The following is a 23,956-nucleotide window of genomic DNA, read 5'->3' as shown; positions in this document are numbered from 1 at the left end:
ATATGAGATTTTTTCATATCACGATATGTTTTTTTCATTTCAGGCGATAACGATATCTATCACGATATAAGCCAAATAACTATATTTGTAAGATTTAAATGTGCCGTTGCTCACAAGTAAAATGTGAAATAATCAGCAGCTTGTTTTTATTTAAATATTTATTTCCCATAATAAGTTCAACAGGGTAGATGTACTTAAGGAACATGAGACTTTTTCAGATAAATAAAGGCAAATATTGCAAACTACACAAAAGGCAGCCGCTAAAGCGTTTAAGTTTCAAAATAGAACAAATGAAACAGACTAAATTGTCAATTCCACTTAGAAACAAAATATTAATTCTAAAAATAAATCTTAGTTTGTTTTACAGAAGAACAGACAAAACTGACTAACTTTTGTCAATATCAAGTAAACTGAGAACTAAAAGGAAATTCTCAATCTCTCCTTGTTGTATAGCTGAGCTTTTCAAACAGTTTTAACAGTTACTTTAGTCTGACAAAAGCCGAATGGCGAATTAGCGCTTCCAGTCAGAGACTGAGGCTACGTCCACACGTACACGGGTATTTTTGAAAACGGAGATTTTCCGTTTTCGTTTTAAAAAATAATCCCGTCCACACATAAAGGCAGAAATGAAGGAAAACGCTGCTATGAACATGCCAAAGCAGCAGGTGGCGCTAGATTCCTAACTGTGCAGAAATGTTGGCCAATCAGAAGTCTAGAAGCCTCGGTGGGAAAAAGTAAACAAAGCTGGGGCATAGAAGCAGAACAGAGTCGTATGTGAGGACGGACAGTAACTGTGTGTATATGTAAGCATTTAAACACTGCAGAGAGTAGAATTAACAGTAACAGTATTGTAGAAATTCATTTCACCGAAACAATAACGTGGCGCACAGTGTGACGCATGCACCAGTTCATTGTATTTCCAGACTTGCTTTCGGCACAATTTACAGTGCATGCTACTCTGTTTTTTGTCAGACTTGAAATAGCCGAAATACCTTCACACTACGGAACTTCTTTGGCTCTTCCGTTCGACAATCTCTCCGGCATTGGAACCAGCATCTGTTTTCTCTTCGGTCACGCTCGGTTGATTTTTCTAGTCGGCACACTCATTTCCTCCATTACGCGCTGGCTCCATTACCCGCTGGCTGCTTCCCAAACAAACACACGTGCGGCTTGGCACTTGTGCTGTACGTAACAAGTCACGCGATGTGACGCTGCGGCTGTGATTGGTTCGGCTCTGCGCTACTTAATTTGGATTGGCTGACCTTTTTTTTTTTTTTTTTTTTTTTTTTAAGAGGACAAGAGCGGCAAGGTCTATCGCGATAGCTTAATTTCTCTATCGAGTAAAAGTTATATCGCGATACATATCGTTATCGTTCTATCGCCCAGCTCTACTTGAGGAGCTAATTGCAATCAGTGCACTGGTTATAGGAATGGCATTCCAGACACTGTGCGATCGTCACTGCCCTTTAGTATCCATTACACTCTTTATTTTTCACTCTGTATTGAGCTCTTCCAAAGCCATGTTAAAAAGTACCTCACACAACATAGCAAGCAGATCCTGAAAAGCTAACGTTAAGAAGGAAAAATTTAGCAGACTGTCACATGATTGGATGCTGCTTTGTTCTGGAAGATGTGCACTGAAGAGCATCTGTGGCTATTTGAATATACTGCTTACACCTGCCATCCCATGAGGACATCTTTGGTTCCCTGTTTGTGTTTTTTAATCCTCTAAATTCATGAGGCTCCATCCAACCAGATGCCCAAGTGGAGAAAGGTAGAAGGAGAGAAAGCACAAAGCCTTTTTTGTTTTGGTGTATTTGTGTATACTATGTTGTGTAGAGATCAGGACAAAGAAGTCTTGGCAAAGTTTGACAGTAAACTTTATTGAATGAACAACCATGCTGACTGAACACGTCCACGATCACATCACAAACCCGGAATATCTCAGTCAGGGCCATCGTCATAGCTCGAGGTTTGAAGCGAGGTGAAATTCAGTTCATGAGCTGTGTGTATATATATATAATTTTTTTTTTCCAACAATGCGACCTCTACTTCCAAAGTCACTTCTTGATATACGAGTGGAATGAAACGTAACAGAATATGGATGAGCTCAAAATGTCTGACTTCCTTCTTTTCTATCAGCGTCCCTGCTGCAGAGGCAGTTAAGCCCATCGTCGCGGTGATGAACACTTCTTGTCTGTGACCTTTAGACTGGTGTTTGACAACCATGTACTGTGTCTAGTTATTAGCTCAGCGAGCTCACATCATCTAGAAGTCATTCAAATTCAAACACAGACAGTACTTATTACCTTGTTGAGATGTCAGTCGCTGTTGTGTGCGTGTGTGTGTGCATGCGTGTGTATTTTTGCAAGTTTTGAAGTGTCCTTTAAAAACCTTTCTCCTTCATCTCTACTTTGTTTTTTTCATTTTCATTTTTATTTATATCTTTTAGGTGTAAATCTATCCATCGCTCCTGATAACGTGAAACAGTGTGACATTATAGAGGACCTGGTGACCGTTGTTCCAGGTGTACAGTGCTCTCTCTCTGGGGTTGTAGTCCATCATGCTGATGTGGGAGTACTGGTTGTGGAAGGGGATGTCGGTGTATTCGTACGTGGAGGTGTTGGTGTGGTAGGCAAAGTGGACCTTTGCTCCGGCCAGATGGGAGTTGGTGACGTACAGGGTGCCGCAAATCATGAAAGCCTCCCCAGCACTCCGCTTAGGAAACCCCGTGTCCCAGCTGTGGAGGACTTCAAGCGAATGAGGGTCGAGGCGACTCACCTGGAGGCAGAGAGGACAGGGTTGGCAATGATGCCGTCTCACACGGTTGTGAATAAGCTGAGGTAAATCTGTAGCTGCAGAAATGGTGAAATTTGTTGAAAGCAGCGTGTTTGTCGTAGATTGTACATGAGAGAGGACTTTTATTTTTTGTTTTCTAAAGGGCCTCACAGTATCACAGACCGTCTGCATAAAAGATGGATGCAAACTGTGGGCTTGAAAAGAGAAGCCAAGGAGCCATAAACCGGTCTTCTATCTGATGGAGGTGGATGAGAGAATGACCCTACATTTCAACTGATTCAGAAAACACTCAATCACTAGTTTCTGTCTTCACTGAAAACAGCACAATGTTCATTGGTGCATTATAAAGTAGATGATGGCGAGGATATGATTTAGGGCACAGCTAATTACTAACTGTCTCCCCAAAACACAACTGTTGTGTCTTGTGAAGGGTGTTTTTTGTGAGCGTGTGGCTTTTTTGTCCATCTCTGTCGTTTGTTTTCATTGTATTTGCATTTCATTGTATTTGTATTTGCTTTATTCAAATTCCACTGCATATCGTGTGCTTTTGCTGGATGTTTCTATTTGCTGGTGTTTTCTTAAGATCCAGTACCATACATAAGATCCTGGCTGTCACATGAATTTGATGTACAGCACAGCAGCTTCTTCTCTCTGTTTCAGTGTGCTAGTCATAACACTTAAATCAGTCAAAATTTGCTGTGTGGCAATGTGTCTCATGTGTCTCTGTGAAGGAAAGTTAGAGAAAACGGAGACAGACCATAATGTTTCCAGCGTTTGGGATGGAGGTGTAGACAGCCCAGAGTCCTGTCTCATCTGCCATGAGGTCGATGTCAGAGGATCCTCCCCAGCTGTAGGGGAAAGTGTTGTTGTATCCTGCACCGCTTAGGCTACGCTGGAGTAACACACTGCGAGAGCGGAAATGGTACTGAACCTAGAAAGACACACACACACACGCATATGCACGTACATACACGTACAGCATCTCATTTTACTCGACCGTCAATCATCAGCATCAGCTGTTACTGATCGTGACCCAGTCTCGTACCAGGATGTTGCTCTGGTGCTTGTTGTAATAGAGAGACCCGTTGTAGACCACGTGGCCGGTTCCCGCCCAGGGGTGGGGTAAGAGATGCTGCACGAAGTTTTGGCCTTTTGTGAAGTCCCCCATGGTCCTGTACTCTAGCACACGTCTGCCCTTATAGTAGCCATCCATCGACCACACCTGTTGGAGAGAAGGGAAAGGAGCGCAGATGGCTCATCTATAGCCAGCTCGTAAAATGAACTCCTGCTGAGCAATAAATTCTGTTACGCTTTGAGAGTGATCCATCATGCCCCCCCCCCCTCCTGCTGTCCAAAAAACTGATTAGATCACGACATAATGTACTCAGACTGTCGCAGTTGGATGATGCAAACCTCGAGTCGGTCAAATAAAATAAAAGCAAAGGCAACAGTTTGGTATCACCCAGACCTTCAGGTGGGGAAGATAACAAATGCAGGTTCAGCAGGCCTGCCAAAGCTCTGGATTTGTCAGCATGCTGAAGTTGTGCGCATGAGGCCGCAGCAAGAGAGATGCTCAATATACAAAAGGTTATAGGGCTTTTCTTCAGCTGCTTTTCCTGCATCACAAATAGCAAAAAGTGTATGCAAGTCGGTGTTCGGCGAAGGTTGCTCACCAGAAATAACAAAACTGCTTTTTGTCTGCCTCCATCTAGGGAACGCCTGCTCCCCCCTATCATATTCCTATTTCAGGACTAGACAGTGCAAGCAGTTTTGGCTATGCATTTCCACAGTTTATAACATTCCCGGAGATAATTAGCAGCAATAAATTCTGATCTATCCCAGGTATGGATGTTTGATGTCCACCTTTTTCCCACCTCCTCAATCAAGCTGACCTGAATTTAAATCACCGCCCGATGAGAAGTAAAAACCCAATAATCTTAGTGTAATGAGAAGAGCTGTAAATATAGGACAGTGGAAGAAGTTGTGGGGAGGGAGCAGAAGATGAAAAAGATCAGTGGTGAAACAAACGACCAGAGAAGAAATGGGATGGGTGGAAAATTGCGCGTCGGCAGCGTGGAGGATTAATTACCCGGGGAGGGGACGAGAGGTGAAGCAGATGAAAGAAAAGAGCAGAGAGCACTGGGAAGAGAGAGCATTGTTGGTGAAAAAGATGCTCGTTATCCCCCCCCCCCCCCCGCAAAGACTGAAAAGTACTGAGGCCAGATAAAAAAAAGGGGGGTGGGGAGGGGGCAGATGAAAAGGAACCTTTTTGTTAAGGGGAAAAAACCCTCTCCTGCAGTAGAACAGCAATTTTTTAAATTACAGTTCATTTGTAGCAGCAATATTTAAAATTCACATTGAATTAGAGACTTTCAGACAAAGGTAACTGATTGCGGTTATTTTGAGGGCCTTCAATAACAGAGTTTAATTGAGACTCGGCTAGTGGTTTGAAAAGACAATGAAGCAGACTGATTGGCCTTTCCCGCTCCTTCCAGTGCGCTCTCTTCTCTCCTCCAAACACTGATGAAGCTTTCTCAGTTTTAATTCGCTTTTAAATAGGTTTCAAAGGAAGACGAGTCCCTTTGTTTATTGGCAGCTGTAATCTTCTCGTGTCTGAATGCACCATTTACCGTAATTGTCGGGCTATAAGCCGCTACTTTTTGCACAAGCTTTGAACCCTGCGGCTTTTAGTCAGGTGCGGCTTTTCTATGGATTGTCCATGAGCGGATTTGTTTTGTTTGTTCCGCTGTTGTACGGCACTACGTTGCCTGGCGGAAGGATCGGAGTTCAAGAGTGGTATGTTAGTCACATGTCCATCCACCAGGCAACGTAGTGCCGTACGAAGTAGCGCGAAAAACAAACTTCAAAGTAGCACTACGCGTTCAGCTGGAGGCGTGGATGATGAGCGGCGATAAACTTGCAAAAAGCAAGTTATGCCCAACTCCACCGGTGGATTCTGACAGCGTGGAAAAGTGTGAAAACATCCACGATCACCAACGGATTTCGAAGGGCTGGACTGCTGCCTGATGGAGAGGAGGCTCTTCAGAGGGTGTTCGACTCTGACACTGACAATGAGGATTTCTTTGGTTTTGAAAGTGACAACGAAAGAAAGGAGCTGAGAGTGGATGATGAAGCCACCCTGAGCCTGTTCGTTTCCGACACTGGAGAAGAGGACTTTGGTGGTTTTAGTGCGCAGGAAGAAGAGAAAGATGGTGGTGAATGACTGACTTTTCTTCTTGTTAAAGCCGTGTCACTGCACCTGAGCCTAAAAGGTAGTCCGAATCTATTTTTCTGGTGTGCTGTAGGTTATTGTTATGTACTACATTTGTTACTCATTTATGAAGCACAGTACATGTTTTGTACTTGTAATTACCGCTACTTGTACATATACCCTAAAAGGTTATGCAAATATGTACCCATAACTTGTTTTTCAAAATATTAATAAAAGTGGTGTGTCTCCAAACAGCCATCTCTTTCCTGACAATTCGATTTGTGCATATTCTCTTACATATGATAAGTCAACATTGAAACACCTGCGGCTTTTAGTCAGGTGCGGCTAATGTATGTACAAAACAGGATTTTCCCCTGATTTTAGCTTGTGCGGCTAATATTCAGGTGCGCTCTGTAGTCCGGGAAATACGGTACTTTAAATAAACAAGCTCCAGATACTGATTATATAGCAAACGGTGCGCACGGAAAGTGACTTGGGATTTTGTTTTCTTCTTCTGCTTCTAGAGCTTACGTCTAAGTTTTACAAATTAGTGAGCTATTTTCTTTCTGCTCCCCTCCCGGCTGGCCTACTCACATACGCCCTTAAAGGATCAGTTGTATCCTATTACAGTATCCACATGCTATGAAGTGATCCCTCCCCATTGTGACTACACTAAGGGGAAAGAATATCCACAGGTCCTGCAAATATTCATTCGGGAGCACGTCTGACATTTCAAGTGGGTCTCTTCATACTGGCAGTCACATGTTGGTTTACATTAGTGGGTTGGACTGCATTTACAGGGCATTTTTAGCATGTAACTGATGTACTGATACACTATTGCCAGTAAAGGCACCGATCTCAGCATCAGGTGCAATTTAGGGATCAGCATCTCTCACAAGGATACTCAAACATGAGGAGCCAGAGGCCGAATAAACACTGCTGTGATCAGTGGACTGATCCTACTCTGAAACTACTGCCAGTTAGCTTAGCTTAGCGGTTTGTAGCTTCATATAGAGTAGGCTCTTGTATTTATATTTTCTTAAGAGGGAAACATACAGTACTGTGCAAAAGTCACTCTCTTTTTAAAAATATTTTTCTAGAGAAATGGGAAATAGATACAGGGATTTATTGAATCACCTGAAAATATACATGGAAATATATATTTTCCATGTAAATTTGCTAGAGCCACTGCCTGAACTTTCATAGACAAAGTCTCTTCTTTAAGTAGTCTTAAAATATTTCTCCAGGCTTGTTAAAGGACATTCAAAGCTCTTTGGTTTTTTGCTGCCTTTTGTTTTGTTCTGTATCAAGATGATCCCACACTGCTTCAATAATGTTGAGGTCTGAGCTCTGGGGAGGCCAATCCATGACTGATAGTGTTATTGCATGATTTGGCATACCTCAACCTTTTCTCCTGTTCCTTTCTTTAAAAACGGCTTCTTGATACTAAACCTTTCACTGAGACCATTTCTGATGAGGCTTCAGTGAACAGTAGATGGATCAACTGAAGCCCCAGATGCATCTCTCAGGTCCTGTGTCAGGTCACTGCTGGATTATTTCCTGTTTCTTAAGGATGTGAGTTCATCTCAATGGTTTTTAAGCCTGCTGATTATTCATTTGTTGCCTGTTATGTTTGGACAGAACTTCACCCCTTGGGTGAAAAAGCATCCAGTGTCCAAAGGCAACCTTTGAAAGACCTTCAGAAAACCTGGAGAACTATTGCTCAAGACCACTTTAAAAAATTACAAGAATGTTTGGCTCCTTGGAGGGAAAATACAAGGAAACGAGGGGTGGCTTGAGACTTTAGCACAGTACTGGAAATACCAATACATTAGTTACACCACTAATACTGATGCATTACTTAAAGTACTTATGCTATTTAAGTGAAAGGTCATTGATGCATTGTATTTATAGGACAACTAGACACAGGTAATTTGCAGAACTTGCCCATTGTTAGGCTCTTTACATCTTACCCTAACAACAATGAGCATATTTGCCAAAATGTCAGACTACTGCTTCACATTCAGCCCTAACTGTCTGACAAAAACGCAGCTCCTATTTAACCTGATCAACCCTGACAAATCAAAGGCCTGCAAGCAGAGGGCTACAGTAAATACCAGAGGGCTGTGAACCTGGCTCATCTTTAACCATATCTCAGTGTAATGTCATGTTAAGCACGCTTGAGCTTTGATGCAAACATAGTATTATATTCTAACCCTGTAATTTAATTCTGGCTTTAACAGGGAGGCAATGAAGAGAAGATAATCCAGGAGAAATGTGATCTCCTACTCTTGTTCCCTGTTAGCTCTCCTGCCGCTGCATTTTCGATCACCAGGAGGCTTTTCGGGGAGCTTTAAAGATAACTGTATAGCATAGAAATACAAAAACGAAGCCTAGAAGTAACAAATGCATTGAATTTCACCATCGCTTACAGAGCATCTTCCTAAAAACCCTCACCAAAAGAGGATCTACTGCAGCATTCACAGTGTAGTTTTCAGCAGGGTGAACCAGATCAACAACTACAATTCGAAGCTAATCGAAGAATTAACCCTGATTTAACCCACTGCAACTGGGGAATTATGCACTAAAATGCTTGACCTTTTCTTTTTCGCTTCTTCTTCTTCTGCTTTCTTTGGTTTCACATTTTTCACCTTCACCATCAGACGGCTCCCCTATTAGTCTCCCTCTACAGTTGCTCTTTTGATCAGCCTTCACTGCCTCTTCTTCTTCTTCTTCTTCTCTTTGTCTCGTCCCCTCCTTCTGTTCGCCCCTTGTTTCACTTCTTCTTTCCCTGCCTAACACCTCTTCAGCAACCGTCCTCATGCCCCCCTCCCACCCCCAGCCCCCTCCATTTGCTATGTCTCTCTCGCCCTTTCGCTCGTTCTCACACTATCAGCTGAGGCATCTTGACAGATCAGGGGATATCCACACCTCAGCAGCTGTTCTCAAATACAGCGACAGGTGTGTCCATGCGTGCGTGCGCGCACGTGTGAGTGTGTGCCGCGTGCATATGCACACACACATACACATGCACATTTGTGCACTGATGAGCTAATGAAGAATTCATAAATGCCAAAGTGGCACCCTGTAGTCATGGATACCAAAGGATGTATGAGAATGACTTTACTCATTTTGACTCACAGTGTGTGTGTGTGTGTCTTTTTGTTAAAGAGAACAAACTTTTACAAACAAACTAATTTGGTCTGTGATGTTTGTGATGATTCAATATGTGCACTACTACAAACAAAGCCTGAGAAAATATTATCAACATCATTGTTTGGAATTTTTTGTCTGTTTTTGATGAGATGAGAATAAAAAGACGCCGTTTTGGGGGGAAATCGATTCAATAAGATGATTGTCCGTTAGTTGGCTGGTCTAATCATGAAGAATAACAGCTTTAACAACAAGAACACAATGGCTGTCAAAGTCACATCATCTTCTCCGCTACACCCACACCACTCTTTTGTGCCTCGCTTAGGTTTGATTCTTTTTCTCAGAACACAGCAGATGAAATTAATGCCAAAACTGCTGTGTGCTTGGAAAAACGTTTGGAAGGAAAGTAAAGAAAACAGAATTTGCATCATTAGGGTGTTGAATTTGCATTTAAGAATATTAATAAATCACAAATTTGTCAGAGCGTGATTTTTCCTCCTCTGGAGCTTTGTGTTTCACACCTTGTTTTCACTCCCTGATTAGTTTCATTTTCACTCCTTCATAATTTTGCAGTTAGTTTTAGAAGCCAAAAACTACAGAACCTGGTCACATTTACTAAAATTAAGTGGATAAAATTGTTTCTTAAAGAGTAACCAGACAACTTAACAACACACAATATCTTGTTTGTAACTTTTGTTTAACCGAAGGTCTTTTTTATTACTACTTTAAAATCCAGGTTATTGCACAGAGCTTTTTTTTTTTTTCCTTTTTATAAATAGCTACAAAGTTAACTTTTAACTCTGAGGGGGCCTCACCCACCGCTGTCTATCCAGGGCCTTGAAGTGGAGAGGGTGAGCAGCTGTAGGTACCTGGGCGTCTACATCTCTGAGGACCTCACCTGGTCACTGAACACCACACAGCTGGTCAAGAAGGCTCAGCAGCGGCTGTATTTCCTGAGGAGGCTGAGGAAATTTGGTATGCCGGCCAAGATCCTCAGCAGGTTCTACAGCTGCATTGTGGAGAGCACCCTGACCAGCCGCATCACTGCATGGTACGGCAGCACTACTGCTATGGACCGCAAACCCCTGCAGAGAGTGATAACAACCGCGGAGAAGATCACTAGGACCCCGCTGCCCTCTCTGCAGAGCATCTACCATCGCAGAGTCCAGAGGAGAGCTGCCTCCATCCTCAAAGACCCCTCACACCCCAACACGGACTGTTCACACTTCTGCCCTCGAGATGAAGGTTTAGAAGTGTGAAATCCAGAACATCCAGACTCACTAACTCCTTCTTCCTCACTGCCATCAGACTCACTGACACATTTTGAACAGTAATAATATTTTTTTGACCGTCTGGTCATCTTACATATTAAGCTATTGCTCTTTTGCACACATCTGTTTCAAATCTCCATATTTTGTCTCCTTTTCTGTCTTCAGCTATTTATTTATATATTAATCTGTGGGTGGTCAGCAAAGAAAAAATTCCATTGCACAAAGAAATGCCTTTTCTCTTGTGACACATGACAATAAACACTTTGAATCTTGAATTTTGAATCTTTTAACTTTCAATTACCGCAACACAAAAAGAGAGAAGATTAGATCGAGTGGCAGACGAATGGAAACAAGGAAATGGCAGCTGTTCTACTGGCAGATTAATGGCTTCCTTATAAATTACAGTCAGTTATTATGCTAATGTTATTTATCATTACAAGTAAACTAGATTCAGTCACAGCCCATTACGTATTATTATTCTGTTTCATGTGAGAAATGTTTGCTCAAATCAGTATGCTATGTTTACATATTAACCCACTTCCCACTTTATTTGGCACTGCTGTTCAGCTGTTCAGCTTGTTAATTAATCAGCCAATCACATGGCATTCCTTAAGGAATGTCAAAATGGTCAAGACGACCTGCTGAAGTTCAAAGCGAGCTTTAAAATGGACAACAAAGGTGATTTAAGTGGACTGAATGTGGCAAGGCTGGTTTGAATATTTCAAAAGCCGATGAATCGGCTGGGATTTTCACATGTTGGAGGTAGAGTCAGAATTTGTAGTAAACAGCATGAAAGCAGAGAAGGCATGCTTCTAAAGCTGCTTAACATGCACCCATATGTAAAAAGCATCAGTTGGCGTGTCATATAATCAAACTCAGAGGACACTCTGAGGTGCCAGAGACTTCTACAGTACATCAGTATTTGCTGTAGTGGAAATGAGAACAGGCTGAACTTACTCAACAGTTTGAAAGCTCCACTTTTTTGTTCACAACATGGGAGCAAATACTGAAGCTTTTTTGTGCCTGTGAACCAAGTGTGCAATTTTAATCCAAGTGAGTCATCTTGACTCTGGTTTTTAGTTCTCTTTAATGCATCCAAAGAGTGCATATGCAGCGTCACTCAGTAAAATGTATTCACCGTTTTATAGCTGCGCCCTTTCCAGCTGTGTACGGAGCAACTGTTTTGTTTTGTTGTGCCAGTGCAGGAGTGGTTGTAAAATTTTAAATGCATTTTTTAGAGCCTGGCAAACACATGCAGAAATAATTACTTCTGTAAAAGGAAACAGCCCTGCAATAGTCTTGTGAGGGAGGAAATGTAAAGGACTTAATGATAAACATTACTGTCTTTGTTCTACAGGGCTCCATAAGGCTGAGAGGGGGGAATAAGATAAAAGTGATTGAAGCACTTTACAGCATATAATAGCTTTGCTGGCTTATTTAAAAACAATACAAATACAGAAAAAAACCCCAGTGCATTTATAAAAGTGCACTTCTTGTGCTTTCTCCACGCTCCGATTCAGGAACATCACCTACTGTGCAGCATGAAAAGACCAGAAAAAGCTTCCAATTGTTGGGACAAAGGTGCAAATAGACAGAGAGACTGAGAAAGAGCCGCCACCCATAACTACACCAGTCACACCTGGAACTGGAAAACAGACAGCAATAAATGGGATACTGCTGCTGTGTATAGCGCCTTCTCATCACCAGGGAGACATTCTAATAGAGAACAGGCAAGGGTCACCATGGCGATATAAATCACACCTGGCAACTGGGAAACAGTCGCCTTGACAACTAGCTTAATATGCACTCCCTGAACAGAATGTGTGTGTGTGTGTGTGTGTGTGTGTGTGTGTGTGTGTGTGTGTGTGTGTGTGTGTGTGTGTGTGTGTGTGTCTCGCAGTGAGCGGAGACAGAGTGCACACAGGAGTCATGTTAGAAATGAGGCTGAAAGAAACTGAAAAATACATCAGCGAAAATATAGAAGCGGGCAACTTTATGACCACTTTCACCTGCCGTACTTGTCATGTGCCCACAAGAGCACACAGTCTTATTTTGATGATTACATCAGTTCCCTTTACTCCATCTAAATCCAAACTTACAGTACATCTAAGCTCACACATGACTTCACACTAAAAATTAATTTCTTATGGGTGCATGTGTATTGAAACTTTAATATGACATTCATGTATCCCCTCACAACACGAATACTAACAAGTACATACACATATATTTGCATGCCTATCTTTGTGGGGACCCTTATGAATGGAACACCTAGCAGAGAAAATTTTTGATTTAAAAAAAAAAACTGACCTGCTAAGAACTTAACCTAACATGATTTAACATCTAAATATATCTCCAGAACATTAGCGGGTGACCCGATGCCGCTGCGACAACTGCATCGAGCGGATCATGTGTGAGTTGGAGCAAATAAACACCGAAATGCAGGTGGTGTGAAAATGTCTCCTTTTTTGAGGTGCAGTAATTTAAGTTAAATCAATGAAGCTCGTAAATTGTTCAGCGGGGCAGTGAAAAGAAGAAACTGCAAATAGTTACATTGGCAATATGAAGGAGGCGAGATAGAGCCAGAGACTATTACATAAATAAACAAGAAGCACTCCAAGAGCACAAACCTCCATCAAGGCAGCTCGTTCTCTGGGCTGTATTTGCTCTTAAAGAAATAGTATTTTATTTTGTATATATTCATTATAAAAACAAAATGTGTGGGAGTAGGCGATGGATAACGAGTGTTGATTTGTCAATAACTTGAGCCTATTATATAATATGATACTACACCATATTTCTAACTAGCAGCTTGTCTCTTTCACTTGATAATACTTTTGTTAGAGATATAACACATCTCAGATCTACCAACTGGCATGATATTTGGATGCAAACTATATGACAGAAGAAACCCCAAATAGCCGTATCATTTCCTAACTGTTGCCAATACAAACAAAAGCAAAAGCATTTTACACACAATTTAAAAATAAAAAAAACAATTTTGTGAAAGTTTGACCGTTTGACCTTAAAAAAGAGGTCAGAGGTCCAAAGTAACATGATATCTAGAATCCAGATATATCATTCCCTATATGTCTATATGCTGTCAATACAAACAACAGCAGTAAGGAATATAGTTTTAATAAACACAGCTCTATATAGCATTATTATCACTTTGACCTTCAGATCAATCTTTTGACCTTGAAGAAGAGGTCAGAGGTCAAATTTGAGATGATATTTTATAATGTATATGTTGACAATACATGCTACACTTTGTTTCTAAGTTTCTAAGAATCATAGTTTCTACAGTATTGAGCTTTTTGTCAGTTTTTGACCAATAAATCATTAAGTTGACCTTGCCGACCTTGGTGGATGTAAGTATGTGTGACCTCACTCTGCATTCCTGCAAAGTTTTATGAGAATTCATTCAAAACTTTTCGAGCTATCATGTTTACAGAAAGAACGGCTCCCACACGCACACGCACAGGAGAAGGTAACCAGTCACCAGTCTGAACTAGAGATGGCACGATACCACTTTTTTATGTCCGATACCGATACCGATATCATAAATTTGGATATCTGCCGATACCGATATGAATCCGATATAGTGTTTTTTAATCAACAAAACTGTTTTTAAAATATCTTGCTGCATTTTGCAAGTCTGCAAGTTCATACTCAAGTTTAAAACAACAACTACACTAAAGCTATTCTGTTATACCTGTATACAAAAAAAAATTTCATAGTTCAGCAATACTGATCAATCTAATAAACTTAGACCTACACCATCCTCCCTATTCTGGTATTTTAAAGAGTACTTAGCGTAAATATTAAGTAACCTAACTAATAGGGTTCCAACTCCCAGCAACAACAAAAAGAAATAAATAAAAAATAAGGAACCACCCCTCACGCTCCACCTCATGATGCTTAATCGACGTAATCAACCTTAATTTGATGCAGTGTGAAAAAAAATGCACAGAAATCAATTATTTTTCAAGAAATATTAAATAGATTCAACATCTTTCTTCAACAAAATTGCAAACTGCACAGATGGTACCTTCCCAAAGTAAAAAGTACTATAGCTTACTAGGGTATATATATTAGACTTAATAGTTACTATATACAGTAATTGACTTCTATTCATTTTACATCAAATTAAAACTTTGGGTGTCAGATAATTATTTATTAAAAGCTAGACATTTTAAATGAGAATAAGAAAGAAAAGTATGTCTTTGTGCCCCCTTTTCCCTGTTCATGCCCTATCGGCCCCCCTGGCTAAACTTTGCTAGATCCGCCCCTGCACAGTTACCAGCGTCAGCTACGTAGAAAAAGATCCTGGTGTAGAAAGAAATATTAAATAAATTCTAACAACAGCTTATCAAGCTTAAACGTTCTGCTGTTGTTCAGCCGCTGGTTTGCTCTTTCTGGTGCAAAGTGGGCCAAAAGCAAACTAGAGACACGGACTCGCAACAGAAAAGCCGATCAGCTGATCATTTAAGCAGTTTCACGATTGAAGTAGCAGCCGGAGAGCGAGAGGCAGTCGCTTGTTAAGCTTAACGTGGGAATGCTTTACAAACATTCAGAGATGGACTTACACACTTGCTTTACTTCTCTCGGGGATAACTTTGTCGGCGATGAAATGCCAGGTTGCTAGCGAAGCTCCAAATGCTATCCAGACCACCGGTCCGGCATGCCACAGCTGCTCTATCACGTGATGCATACTGCTCCGACTGCTAACGTTCTGAGGTGAGTTACGGCGTGTTGCAAGTTTTGCGAGGTGCTTTCGTGATATTTAATGGATCGGATTACATTTTTTATTTTTCTCCGATATCTGATCCAGTAATTTAGGTCAGTATCGGACCGATACCGATACGTAATATCGGATCGGTCCATCTCTAGTCTGAACCTCAGCCAGGAAATTGATTGGTGCATTTCCAACTAAAGAAGAAAGCAGAGGAAGTTTGTACTACCAGAAAAGGTGCTTATATAAACCAGGAAACTATTAGCCAGTCATGTTGCCCACATGTGACAGCAGAGTTTCACTGGTCTTAGTTTGTTCAGCTGCTCTGGTGGGCCGTCAAAGACATCACTCTGGATTGAGTAATAATGACTCTGTAACATCATGAAATTTGCAGAGATTTAAATACCCAGCAGCAAACAAACAAACATTCCTCCAGCTACAACCATAAATAAATAAATGTAATTAATTAAATAATCTCAGAAATAGTGATAAACACTCAATAAAAACAGGATACAACAAGATAAATGACAGAAAGAAGTGAAATGCATGAGATAGAGATGATAATTTAAGGGTTGAGGGCAGTCTGCATGGTGGTCAGAGCAAAACCAAGTTATCAGACTTTTTAAAGCTGCACTTTTTATGTTTCAGTGAAATTAAAGCAACATCTCTGTCCACTTACATGTAAGTACGGGGTTCTGTAAGAGTTACAAATAATTACAAATATATGGCTACTGAGTGGCGAGACTTGCTTCTAGAAGGACTTTCCCCGAGCCAGACCACCAAATGCCTCAATCCCAACCTAAACCTTGTTCTAACCCCGACTGTAAACCTTTTTTTTTTTAAATATATAAATGGAACAAACTGAAGAAGAAGAAAAAACAGAAAAAAGACAAATCACACTGTACACCTACCCTGCTGTCAGAGCTGGGAATCATGGCATCAGTCATCCAAGAGCCAAAGCGGGATCCCGAGGCCCTCACAGTGATGGGGTTGCTAACAGCAGTCAGACGACCACATCCTGTTAACAAATGATAAACGGACCATGTAAACGCTGAGGCGGAGATCCTCCATCCTAGATCTGTTGTTTATGCATAGAGCAGCCACATGGAGAAGATAATGCAGATGGAGCACCAGTTTGTGCTCATGTTATCCGGATTGGTCTGAGTAATGCTCGTCGTCAAGGTGACTTGGCCAGCTGGTTTATGAGCAGCCATCACCTGCCACCAGTCTTAACTCACTTCAGCAATGCTTCATAAAAACTTGAAAATGTGTTGACGCCACAGGCGTGAGCTGTGAAAAAGCAGCTTCTATTTCTCGAAAAGATAACACAGAGGAATACATTTGGGTGTTTTAGTCATTTAGATAATAACTTTAAGACATTTTGTTTTTCAGGTAAATGAAACTGCCCACTCACAGTGATACCGCATTTACATTATTCCAACTATAAAACACCGTTTTTAGGTTTGAAAAGTGTAGTTGGTTATTTCACTGAGAGTTTTAATAGAGCCTTTTCAGCCACCTGAATTAACATCAGTTATAATGGCTCTCAACAGAGACAGCTATTTAGATCAAACCCAATGTCAAAATGCATTTCTACATCAACATCCACTTGTATGCTTTCCACAAACAGGCTTATTATGTCCCGGCTTTTCAATTTTCCTCAAAATGGGCCTAAATAGGTGCACTTCTGTTTCTGTCCCCATGTTAGACTTTGTTGTTAGAGCACTCTCTGCTGCTCTTAAAGCAATACTTTGACATTTTGTGGAAAATATTTATTCACTGCCCGTTGGAGTGTTAGATGAGAAAATCAATACCACTCTTATGTCTGTCCAGTAAAAATGAAGCGACTGCCAGCAGCCTAGCTTAGCACAAAGAGGAAACTGGGAATGTCCATCTGTTTTCCCATAGCTGTCTCCGCATGTTACTACCCGATGGCTATCCGTCTTTTTTTCTTTTTACTGAAGAAACACCCTCAACTCTTACCAAGTAAATAAAATAAGAATCCTTCCTAAAAATCTCTTTAATCCTAAACCATAGTCTTACTTCACTACAGCTATTCCATGTGCTCCTCTGCAAAAGCTGCACATATTCCAACCCGATATCATGACAAAGCTTGCAACAGACACATCGAGCTTTGCCTCTCTAAAACGTGAATTGTACATGCATGCAGAAGTTGCAGTAACAGCAGAGGAAAATATTTTATTTCAAGCCAACATAAAAATTATCACGGGAAAGTGCTTAAACAGACTTTATTAACACCTTTGCATGTATATACACATTAGCCGCCTAGCTTAATCTGTTCTGCCAATTAAGGACCCTGGAATGTACTTAATACATTTGTTGCTCACTACTGACTTCGTGGCTTAAATATTATCTCCCCCTGCTGGTAATGCAACTTCTGCACGCAGTGAAGTCGATTTCATGTTTTGGAGAGACAAATTGTGGAATGGACACAGTGGACCGGCATGTCTATTATACGTTTTGCCACGATACTGGGTTGTATGTCCACTTTGTACTCCTCTGCTTCCCTTTGTTCCTTTGCCAGTTGGTCCTGTTTGCTTCTAAGTCAGCTAGGCCAACTTCTTAATTTGTATTCCCAATGTCATCTTTTTCAAGCTCAGATTTTCCTTATGTATGTATGCATCTTTCCCTAAATATCCTGTTTAGTGAAGTCTTGACCCACTATTGAGCATCATCGCATGAGCCAAGGTGTTAAAAATGACATCACCAGGGGCTTTGGGTGAAACCACTGTGAGACCTTGACCCACCCTATCATGTGAACTACTGAGGTCACCGGATGCAAAGAAACCCTGCTAGAAGTTAAATTCCTCAGAGTCGCTTCATTTTGGTTTTAGAACGGAGGAAGTCTCTTGGATGAGAGGTGAAATATTTTCAACAAATATAAAGAAGTCCAGTCGCTTTCACAGTCGACTGAGAACCTACACAGATTCATTTAGTGTAAGTGAACTAGTTGGGTATATCCTAGTTTGGTAGGCCTGACTTTGCAAATTGTGTACCAACTTGATGAAACTTGGTCCTATTTTCTGTTACACTCCTTCCTCACTCCCTGTGGTAAATTTGCATGTTTTTAAACTTCACTCCCCTCCTTTATTCTTCCTGAACGTTCTTCTTCTCAGTTTGTTATAGAACTATTTTTGCAGACTGATGAATCGTTGTATAAATAAATCTTTGAGTGTGTAAACCTGCGGAGTGCTCCTTTGCGTGCTTCCACCCCCCGCGCGCTCACGTTCTTCGCTTTCATGTTCAAATTGCAAACGCGTGAGTTACTTTCAAAAGCAGCACAAGTCATATTTTGTTATTGCTTTCTTTCCAGCACGTACCCAGTTTATTCATGCAGCTGTGCAGCCTGGTCTCCAGCAACAGGACCCTCTGCTGAAGCTCCTCGTAGTCGTATGCTCCAATCTCTTCCTGGATGGCTGTCAGGACGATCGACAGGTTAAGCAGCTCCATCCGCAAGGTGGCCAGCGTCTGTAGATCCAGTCTGTACTGCTCCACCACTGACAACAGGGGCCGTAGCTGAGACATCTGACCCTTTAACTCCTGCGAATGAGTTAAAGAAAGTGAGAGAGGCCATTTGCAGTCATTATTTTTCTCTTTCAGTTGCTGTAGTTCGGCGTAGTGCCACCCTTTGAGGCACACTTGAGGCAGTTTATGTGTCCGGACTGGTCAGGGTGCCCCGTAAGGGTGACCTCATCCCAGCATGTGTAACAGGGTTGGTGGTTTGTTTCTCATTCGGCTGATTACTCTCCTTGTCATCCTTAATCTCCCGTTGTGCTGCCTTCCACCTGTGAATGTTTCAAATGAATCTGTTCACCTGTCCCTTTTGTTCACTCGTCGATGCTAAAAACTGAGCACATGTTTGAGACAATCCTTGTGTCACAAGGCAGCCCCCCGGTCTACCTGTTGCTGATAAACTTGTTGGTAGGAGACAAATGAAATGAACTGAGACACATAAAGCTCTCATTTCCTTTGGGTTTGGTTCAGAAGAATATTTACTTTGCGTCCTTAATTCTTTCTGTGCATTTGGCAGCTGAGATGCTGCACATCATATTTCATTTCTGCCTCTGTCGCCGCATCTCTTTGCTCACCCCGAGGAACAGACGTGAGCGAGGGAAGCGGAGAATCACGTTAACCGAATGGAAAGCGCCCCCAGAACATGCTAGAGGGACTGCGCAATCCATCTGGCCTGAGAACGCTTCACAGTCCCACAGGAGGTGATGGAAGATGTGCTGGAAGAGAGTACATCTGGGCAAGTCTTTTCTGGCAACGTGACCCAAATAAGCAGCATAAAATGGATGGAGGAAAACTCTCATTTTAAAAAAATGCACTCTGGATCATATCGGGCCAGAAAGGCCCCCTTTCCCCCCTCTAATCAGCTTAAATGGAGATCAATAAAAATATGGATAGCATATGAAACAATTGTGCTTGCAGCAAGAGGGACAATAAATTTTTATTTGCTACTTTTATATCTCTACTTTTAGCCTTGATACTTAGATGTATCTTCTCTTTCAGCTTGCTGAACAAAGATCTGGATTTGATATGGAAAAGAGAGAAGGATAAAGAGAAGTGTCAAAAGCGAAGACAAAAATGTTATCATCTTCTTATAACATCTCTGCACCCCCGCACACAAACACAACAACATATCCAGTTAACAGTCAGCAGTTGGCAGTCAGTCAAACACTTTATGTATCCAATCCCTCCCCTGCTGTCTTGAAATCACGACCTGAATACTTTTCCAACATCGCTACGACGCATTTTTCCAATTTCTACATGTCACAAGAGCACAGCGTGAAAACTCTGTAATTCCAAGCAGCTTCAGCTCACTACATCATCACCGCTCATTGATATTGGCAGTGTTCTTTGCATATAATTGCAAGTTGATTAAATATTCATTAAAACCCCAATTTTGACAAAATGCCAAAGGTGCCACGGTTTGTTAGATAGCGAACCACTTTACCTGGCTAATCCCTCCCCTGCCACGTCTCCGCCTTCATCTCGATTTCTCTAATCTCTCCCTTCCTGATTCACACTTTTATCTCTCCTCCAGTCTCTGCTTAACCTTTACTTTCCCTCTTACTTCTCCTTGCACAGTCCTCTCATGTCCTCCCTCCCACCAAGAAATATTTAGGTGCAATAAGGCTTACTTTCCTGTCTCTTTCCTCCTCTTTCCTCCACCACCTCTCTCTGTTTATGACTCCCATTTGACATCCCATTCTCCACTCCCGCCCTCCACCCTTGTTTCCTTCCTCCATGGGTTAAAAATACTGTTTAGTTATTGATAAACTTACTGAAGTTCCACATAAATATTCAGGAGTCTTTCCTCTCAGTGCAAAGGCAAAAGCTTATGACTGTGAAAACCCCCAGGAGCAACAATCATATGCACACACACACACACACACACACACACACACACACACACACACACACACACACACGCACGCGTATGCATAAACCAACTATATAAAAACTTAAAAACAGACCCCCCCCAGCTGTTAAGATATGCTCGGCAAGAGATGAAAGGCAGAATGGATTTATGGGGAGGCGGTAATATGCCCTATTGGGGTAAGTAAGGGTTAGTGTGTGTGTGTGTGTGTGTGTGTACTTCTACTGCTTTTTATGAGCAGGCAAAAAAAAATCTGTGTGTACAGTCACAGTGTGGAGCTTGCGTCCCTTTTGTAGACAAAGTCCGCATGAATTAAATATTTTTAATTCTTAATTATTAATGAATTCTAATATGAAGACTTGGTTTGGGGTTATGGTGAGGATTACAGTCGGACAAGATGGTTTGTGGAGGGTTATTTCTTGTACACACTAAAAACAAAACTATTCGTCCTGGGACCACAGAATATTAAATGTATATTTCATAAATCCATGATAAGACAAACTAACCAATGAAGGACTGTGAAGTACTGGATCTTTTGTCCTATTTCCTCCAATCACCCCCAACCAGTCACGACAGACGGATCCCAAAGCCTATTAAAAGGGAGTTTTTCCTTCCCCCTGTCGCCAAGCACTTGTTCATTGAGGGTCGCCTTAATGTTGAGGTTTGTCTGTACTTTACAATATTAAATGCTTTGAGGCAACTGTTGTTGTGATTTGGCATTATAAAAATAAAATTGAACTGAATTTATTGAAAAGATTCACCTGTAAATTTGGAATTACTGACATTGACAAGATGAGCAAGCAAATATTTCACAAATATAACCCGAGATATCAAGCTTCTGAATGAACTGGGATGGCAGTCTTTCGATCAGCTATCACCTACTGAATTTAGGTTATACTTCCTGAGGCTACACATACACACATGTGTGTGAATATTTGTCTGAGTTCACCTCTCAGTTGGAGAGCACGGTGGAAAAGCAATTACCTTTCCAATAGTAGATTATCAGTTTTAATCCGAATTAGCACAGGCCTTACCTCATTAGCCATTCAAACAGGACAATAGAAGTGTTTTCATTTGAATTAGTCACTGAACACACAATTAGATCAGTGATCCTAAACTTGACTGAATCAAGTTGATACAACAGTTCACCGCTTAGTTGAGTCAAAAAGGCTTCCTTCAAATTTACACAGCTTTTCTTTCCTTTTCCAGTGTAAATATGCTGTATTAAAAAAGTTTTCTTTAAATAAACACGAATAAAAATGGATAATAACGTTAAATTCTGCAAACTTAAGCTGAGTGCACATAAATGCCCTTGCAGCTGCTTGCCTCATTGTTCGTTGTTCTTTATTTACATTTTGTTATAAAATCTAAATTTAATAAAATCCAAAAGGTCTCCAAGATTAGAATGTAGGTTAATGCCATTCCCTGTGTTTATTCTGCATTTATTCATCTATTAAGTATACCTTTAAGGTACTATGACTGTGAAAGGCTGTATTTCAGTAGAGTAAAAGTAGATGGTCTAAAGATGGCAACAACTGAGGCCACGAGGTGTGCTCAGTTTTCTGGAACTCCGTCCATAACAAAACAAAAAAACCTGATTTATATTTGGCTGCTATCCTCCATCGGGTTGTCTTTTTTTGTCAACAGCTGTGAGCCTCAGAGCGCTCCCGGGAAGTCCTGCTCTGACTATTTGCGATGGATTCTTTGTCTCCCCCACTGTGTCAAAAAGGTGACATTTTGTTTCATTTTCAGGAAGAGGATGCAGAAGCAAGCCGAATTTGTGCTGCGTGCCAAAGTCAAGGTGTTTGCACGAATGTTGTTTTGCAGACGTTACAGCAGAGCTTGACAGTTTGGCCCCGTGATCTAATTTACTGTGCATAATGTGTGCTGTGTGTGACCCCTCAAAATGACTGTCGAATTACAATGTTTACTTTGGATCTGTATCGTTTTTAACTGAGGTTTAAACATTTTCTATTTGACATTTATGTCACCTTTCTTTTAAGCATTTTTTTCCTCCCATGTTGCCTTTTCAAAGCTGGAAGTGAGGTAATTTGATAGAAAGAGCAAATAATTCAAATGTTTGGCTGTAAAAATACTCATTATTTTTAAGTAGAAATCTACTTCTGTGAATAGTAGCACTGACCAACAATTTTTAAGATTGATTGCTATTATATCAGTTTATTACATTTATATACATGGTCCAATTAACTGAAATAGTAATAACTTCCTGTTGAACTTGTTCTCATTGTGTTTTAAGATAAACCTTTAATGTTATTAACTTATGTACATTTGTTAGTTATTGTTGTTTTCATGCTTGTTGTATTAGTTTATCTCTGTTCACTGTAATATAGGGCTGTTATTTGTGTGTGTGAATATGGGGTTGTGCAGTTTTATGACAGCTTTTTCATTATTTTACACTGCATTTGAGAACTGTGTGAATTGAAATTAGCACTGGATCATGTCAGAGCATGGCCGTGTTTGCAAAGCTGCATCTACACAAGACTTATGGAACAATGTCTATTGGACAGACAAGAACAAAGTCGAGATGTTTGGCCGTATTGCAGTGTGGTATATGAAGAAAACCACAAAAATAATAAATGACAAATGACAATAAATGACACTTGAGGCATCGAGGTGAAAGTTATCTTCAGTTGCAAGTATCTTGGTGTGACCAATAATAAGCTGGACTGGAAGAACCATATGGAGGCGGGGTACAGTAAGAGACAAAGGCTGAGGCCTTTCCACTCCTGCTGTGCAGTGTGGACAATACGATGGTGGCCAGTGCTTTGTTTATGCTTTGGCCTGCTGGGAGGAAGGAGACCGCACAGCAGACAGGAACAGAGAAAACTTATTAAGAAGGCTCTGTGGTCACGTCTGAATTTGAAACAGTTCAGCACTGTTGTGGCAGAGAGAAGAATGCTCTTAAAGCTAACATGACCACGCCATGCCCAGGAGGTTATCACCAGTAGCACCTTCAGTCAGAGCGCTCCAGGAGGTCCTTTAAACCGACCACTTTACAGCAGCTGTTTAATGCACAATAATATGATTTTTGACCACATTTCCATATTTCAAATGTGTTGGCTGTTTTATTTATTACTTTTATCTGTCTATCTAAAGTCACACAAGAAAATAATTACTTTTTCACATCACTTTCCATTCATAAAATCCATTTACATCCGTTTCTGATCAACTTAATATAGATTAAAAAACCTGTAAAAGCAGCAGATTAACAAACCTTAAATGTGGAAAAATGTCAACCATACTTTACCATATAGTTTTTGCCTATCTTTTCCGTGAGATGAAAGTCCCTAAATCACTGCTTAAAGTTACATCCATGTGTAAACAGTGAGCTGGGTTATGCTAGGCTTCCACTTCAGTGTCAT

At 41.0% G+C, this 23,956-nt stretch overlaps 1 protein-coding gene across 4 annotated transcripts in view; it reads right to left on the bottom strand.

The window, feature by feature from the left end:
- Positions 1–1,863: 1,863 nt before the first annotated feature.
- Positions 1,864–23,956, bottom strand: part of LOC146707416 (noelin-2-like) — a 47,280-nt gene continuing 25,187 nt past the window's right edge. For all 4 annotated transcript variants that reach the window (XM_085458756.1, XM_085458757.1, XM_085458758.1 and 1 more), the window contains 5 exons: positions 18,511–18,730; positions 16,081–16,187; positions 3,845–4,021; positions 3,557–3,730; positions 1,864–2,781 (listed from right to left, as the gene is read on the bottom strand). In XM_085458756.1, coding sequence (XP_085314882.1) covers positions 2,461–2,781; positions 3,557–3,730; positions 3,845–4,021; positions 16,081–16,187; positions 18,511–18,730 — 999 coding nt within the window. In that variant the 3' untranslated portion in view covers positions 1,864–2,460. The remainder of the gene's footprint in view (positions 2,782–3,556; positions 3,731–3,844; positions 4,022–16,080; positions 16,188–18,510; positions 18,731–23,956) is intronic.

The sequence above is a fragment of the Copadichromis virginalis genome, linkage group LG6 (genome assembly GCF_057382275.1).
Source record: "Copadichromis virginalis isolate Kocher_CV1m ecotype Utaka linkage group LG6, C_Virginalis_male_GT1.1, whole genome shotgun sequence".
Classification (NCBI taxonomy): domain Eukaryota; kingdom Metazoa; phylum Chordata; class Actinopteri; order Cichliformes; family Cichlidae; genus Copadichromis; species Copadichromis virginalis.
Note: the sequence above shows the minus strand (reverse complement) of the source record. Positions and strands in the feature narration are given on the sequence as shown.